At 45.7% G+C, this 5657-nt stretch overlaps 1 protein-coding gene across 1 annotated transcript in view; it reads left to right on the top strand.

Moving 5' to 3' along the window:
* The window catches only part of LONRF3 (LON peptidase N-terminal domain and ring finger 3), a gene marked incomplete at its 5' end in the record, with an annotated part of 46278 nt that overhangs the window by 13665 nt on the left and 26956 nt on the right, over positions 1 to 5657 (top strand). The window contains 2 exon segments of the mRNA XM_014584105.2: positions 1293 to 1557; positions 2313 to 2403. Coding sequence (XP_014439591.1) covers positions 1293 to 1557; positions 2313 to 2403 — 356 coding nt within the window.

Genomic DNA, 5657 nt, shown 5'->3' with positions numbered 1-5657 from the left:
GCTGGATATTCCTTCCCTGTATAGTAGGCCCTGAGCTCTCGTATTTGCCCAGCTTCTCTTCCTTCTGTGAGATAGGCCCAACTTAAAAAAAAAAAAGGCAGAACTTAGAGTATCTCTTGTCTCCTGAAGTCAGAGGGCTTCTAATGATTTCAGTAAGTGTTCGAAATCATGATGACGTGATCGAGAAAGCTAATACTGAACTGGAGTGTCTGGAGTGACTTTTAATTGCAGTTTTGTCTGAGACGAAGAAAAACTTGCATCCTGGCTTTCCAGTGTGAGACAGCTAGGCAACAGGGATTGGATTTCCACCCCAAATTGGCTTCACAAAGGAGTGTACTCCTGTGTGGACGGTGCTTTAGGCTCATGGAAAGTCGAGGTTGTAGGTTTTTGCTATCATGCTGGGAAAAACCTGAACTCCTCAGTCTAGAGACTGAGAAAAACTGACGTCTTTTTTCTTTCACCTCATTGATTTCCTCCAATCGTGTGCTCCCTTTTTTTCATCTGTCTATCAGTGTTTTGGTGGGGAGGCTTTGGAGGGGAAACAACAAGACGTAAGTTTTCATTTAGGTTACTCTAGTTAAATCTGCATAAACGAGTTGTCATTGGATTTATTTCTACATCCATTTTCCAATATCCCTTTCCTGGAAAAAAATATCTATAAAAGACTAGAGGCATTATTAATAGTTTTGCCAAGTGATTTTGTCTGCTTTTCAGACTTCTCATCCAAAAATCTAGTAAGAGGAACAGCTTGTCCCCTGTTCACTGGATCAGTATAATGTCTAGCTGTGGAACATAAGGTGATAGGGGAGGCCTGTGAACAGACCTGGGCCAAGGACTTCCCAGAAGTCCTTTTGGAGCTGGAATTAGGAGATCGTAGATGGCTATAGATGCCTCTGAGGGTGAAAGAAGGGTCGAGTGACAGGATCTCCCCCCACTGCATGTCTTATTTCCCTAACGTGGTTGCTGGATTGGATGGGGGGGCTGGTGCTATCCCTTGCATTTCCCCCTTCACTACTGCCCAAGGAGCAGCTCTCCCTACAATCCTTCCTGTCCATCCTTAGGAAAATTTCCTAACTCCACCCAAGCTGGCCATGCCTTTGTCACAGATGCTATGCAGATGGGAAATGGAAAATGCCCACCATGACTGCCCTGCAGTTGAGCTATGTGTCCACAGGTGATCAGGGGTGGGAATCAGGGCTCGGTAGTTGTCTCTTTATTCCCTCTGGGTAGGGCTATCTGCAGACAGTGTAGGTCTGAGGTAGATTCTGATATTCGGCTCTTCCTTCATTCAGGAAAATCTGGAGCTCCCACATTGCTCTAGTCAGGAGAAAGCAGCAGCCAGGGGAGATGGCAGCAGCCCGATGAACTCTGCTAGAGTAAGGATGGCTGCTCAACGAGATGACGTGGAGGACCCAGAAGAAGAGGAGGAACAGCAGGATGCCGCCTCTCCAGAAGCTGCCTCCATCAGGACTGGTAAATGCCAGGAAAAGAAAAGGAAACATTGCCAAATTGAACCCCTAGAAGACATGGCAGTGCCTGACAAAGTCTCCAAGAAAGGTACAGACTTTACTCAGGGAGAACATAGCTTAGAGGAGATGCCTGGGGTCAGCCAGCGTGTGCAGGTTACTGACCCTCCATCTGGGGGCTCCTCGGGCTCTGGCATGGGGCCCATCTCTGGCACTTGACAGCTGTGCACTCTTGGAGGTTGCTGTGAGCTTTCCGTGAGATCATGCACAATGCCTGCCACACCAAGTGCCCCATAATAATTGTAATGGAAAGCCAAGGCATAAGGTCAAACACAGTACCAAGTAATGATAGCCCATATCCATGACAGTGTCATCTCCTTCAGGCCAAACTGCCTGTCTCAGGAATGTAGGATGAGGGAAGTTGTGGTCAGGGTGAGGCCCGACCACAAACTCACTCCCAGTTGTGCTCCCATAGGCAGCCATAGCTTGACATGTTGCCGAGATGGGCAGTGCCACTCAGCCTCAGCTTTGAAGGCCTGGCTCAGTCCAGGGGGGTGTCTGCCACTGCTGCTGTTAAGGGAGGTACCTGTTGTATTTGAAAGAAGTCACCAGGGCTCCTGTGCATTCCCTGACTTGCACTTCTCTTTTGGGGGTCGGCGGGGGGGAGCTGCTGAAAACTTCTAAGCCTACTTCAGGGTCTCCATTCTCAATGGCTCAAGTAAATCAACTCTCTGGGAGGTGGTGAAAGTGGCAAAATGAAAAACAAATTGTGTTTGCTTGCCTCCAAAGTGCTGTTTGGGCAACCAAAGTTGGTCTGGCTCTGACTTAGTGCTTTCTATGTCACAGATCCTCCCGCCGATCAGGGGACCAAACCTGCTCTCAGTATCCCACTTGGATCTTTTGATGCATCTGACCTCGAATGCTCCCTATGTATGAGGTATGTGATGTATGCTGTCACTACTGATAGTTCCTCCTCTCTGGTGTCTGGACTGTTTCTGTGGTGGCCTATTGCCCAGTTGCTTAGCATGTCAAAGTGAAAGCATGGCTTTAGTGAAGTGAACATCACATAGGCCAGTTTGTCCTCTGCTTACAGACTGCATTCTCTGCATCCTTGACTCCTGACTTGGACTTATTTGGAGAGCATAATGGGAACAACCTACTCAGAGGTCACAAACTGATGGCCCACAGGCTGAATGTGCCTTCTGTCGGGCCCTCCTGGGGTTCGCGTTTGTTAATGTGGATGTCGAGATGGGACATGCTCCTCCCAGTCGGTCATGGTCCTCGCCTCACCGCCTTATGCTTGACTGTGTCTCACATTTGCATGACTTTCCTGGCTCCTATAGGTATTTCAGTTTGTGACTCTGGAATTAATCTCAGCTACTGGATCAAGAATTCAAGGATCAAGGGCTGATGCCAATACCACAGGTCTATTCGGAAGCCAAGTAGAGGGCCCAGCTAACTTTGGTTTTGGGTTGTGTTACGAACAGCAGTTAGTAGTGGGTGTGAGATACTTGGCCAGACATTCCCCTCCAACTAGTGCCACATCGTCTCTACTTTTCTCAGATCTCTGGAGTGGCCAATTATCCACATACTCCCTGCCTACCTACCACAAAAAGAAAGCAAGGGAGAAAGAAAACAAAGAGAAAAGAGAAAAGCTAGGATCATGGTCTGTGTAATGATTGTAATCATGTCACATTCTTTAAAAATTATTTCTATCGATTTTCTTGCACAGCTGTGACTTAGTGGCTAAGAGGAGGGGCTCCAAAGTCAGAGTTTGAACCGTGGCTCTGTCACCTACTGGCTCTGTGGTCTGGAGCAAGTGCTGTTCTCTGCCACTGCTTTCTTCTTGTCAGTAAAATAGAGAGCCTTCGTAGCTACCGCATGGGGTAGTTATGATTAACTGAGAAAAATCTAACACTTTGACTAGTTCCTGGCATATAGTAAGTATTCCATAAATGTTAACTGTTTTTTTCCTTCTAGAGCAGGGGTGGTTAACTTTAGGTCCAGGGATCCCTGAGGAGGTTCTATATATGGATTTTTAACAGATCCATAATTTCCTGAAGTTGTATATAAAAGGTGTGTGTGTATTTATTTCTCATAGCTTGAGAATCAGTCGAATCTCAAATGTGTCTGTCTTCCAAAAGAGCATTAGAAGAATGATATATTTGCAAAGCAAAACAAAACAAAAAGTTAGGATGGTTGATTCAAGAGAAGAGATGTCAAGAAAAGTCGTTTGGTCCCCACCACACAGTGGGACCCAGCCAGTAGAGAGCCCCCAGGTATTTTCTTGCCTTTTTGTAAGCATATAGGTCACTCATATCAATCACATGCATTTGCACTCTGAATGACTCATAAGAATGAGAGAGGCAGCTGTGACCTGAAACATGGACTTTTTCTCTAAAAGTCTTTAAAAGATGTACAGTTGTCAGATTCGCTCATAAGCTTGGGCAGAGCTGATGACAAGCCGTTCAGCTGTAGAAGAACTAAAAGGAAGCCTTCCATGTACTGGCAAGAGTTTGTTGAGGCTGGGGTGGGCTAGGATAGAATGGGTGGTAGAAGAAGTTCTTTCCCAATTCCCACAGCCCCTCCCAACAGAGAACCCTGCTTTCGAGCAAAGAAGCGGACCCCCCCGCAGGTAACAGCACAGTGACTCCAAGCCCATGCTGCGAGCTGTGCAGTAGACTTGATTTAGCTCACTCAGAGAGAACAGGCCTTTGTTGTACTCACCCTCCTTAATGCTGCTCCCCACATCCATGGGACGTGAAATCAAACAGACTCATCCTGTTTGTGTTTCCTGTGAGGACTAAGAATCTTGAGGTTTAGGTTCTTTTGTTCCTCTGCTTTCTCCCTTTCATCTTGTTTATCCCTGATCTCAATGGGGGGGGGGGCCCTTCACCCTGATATCAGTGGGGGGGGCACTTCAGAAAAGGGCTTGAAACTTGATCCGGGAATGAACACCAAGAGGATAGAACCCCCTTCCCGTTTGTTCACGCCGAGTTTAGTCATTATTTCCCTTATCCTATCCCCTTTTTCTAAGTGGGACTTAAAACAAAAACTGTTTTCCTGGAGTAGTTGCTGTACAGGCTGCTAAGTTTTTGCTAGACTCTCTGTTTTATGGTGATGGAAACTTGCCAAATCTGAAGAACGTTTTTTGATCTTGAGGCTTTTAAAATTGAAGCCCTCTCTCAGAAAAGCATGCCTCTCCTTCTAGCTGGATTTGTCTCTTCATTAGATGACAGGTGTCAACAGATGCATTTCACATGCAGCCTTTTTATTTTACACACACACTGTAAATAACATATATTTATATAGATATAATTAAATATATATTTAATAAAAGTAAATATAAGTAACATATATTTATATGGATTAATTAAATATGTATGTTTAACTTGCATTTAATCACTCTGTATCTTCACAGTGTACAACATGGTTTTTCCCAGCATGAATACAGTGCATATCAGTCAAGACAAAGACATTACCCCATATCACCAACAGATAACTTCACTTTTTTTTTGGAGAGGTTTTTTCGCTATAGGGCGCAAGACAGACTGAGAGAGACATAGAGACAGAAAGCGAGAAATCACCCCCCAGGGGGGATGGTCACGCCGCAATCCCTTCTCCTCCATTCTCCTCGTGGGATCTTGGCCACGCACGCACATGTGCCCCGCGTGAGTTTTAAGCCACCGGGTCTGGGATGCCAACTGCGGTCGACTACGTGGGAGTCCAGCGACATAGCCATTGCGCTAACTGCTGGTTCCCCAGATAACTTCACTTTTGTGTCTATTAAATGCTTTGTTTTTTTTTCCCGATCCGCTCCCTCACATCCCCTATTACCCATGCCCTTCTATACTATCTCTAGTATCTACAGTTGTCCTCCCTGCCTTTACACCTTCCAATCTTTCAGTTTATGCTATGAAGTATAGATATTCGGTATACATTCCATAGGCGTCCATTTACTGAAAGAGTTCTCGCTTCCGCCTGTCTTTGGTGGTGATTGTTGTACTGTTATTGGGTTTATTGTTAGGTTCTGTTATTATCCTCATGTGCTCCTAGGGGAGAGGATCTAAGAGTAGAGAGAGTCTCACACACTCTGCTGAGTCAGGAAACTGGACAGTTGTGCCACTCGTGCAACTTTCTAAATGAATTCCAGTTTTATGGTGCTGCATTGGTACAACGACAAGCAAGAGA

This window comes from Tupaia chinensis, unplaced genomic scaffold, assembly GCF_000334495.1.
Source record: "Tupaia chinensis unplaced genomic scaffold, TupChi_1.0 Scaffold145659_1, whole genome shotgun sequence".
Lineage (NCBI taxonomy): Eukaryota > Metazoa > Chordata > Mammalia > Scandentia > Tupaiidae > Tupaia > Tupaia belangeri.
The sequence above is the reverse complement of the archived record's forward strand: the minus strand, read 5'-3'. Positions and strand labels throughout refer to the sequence as shown.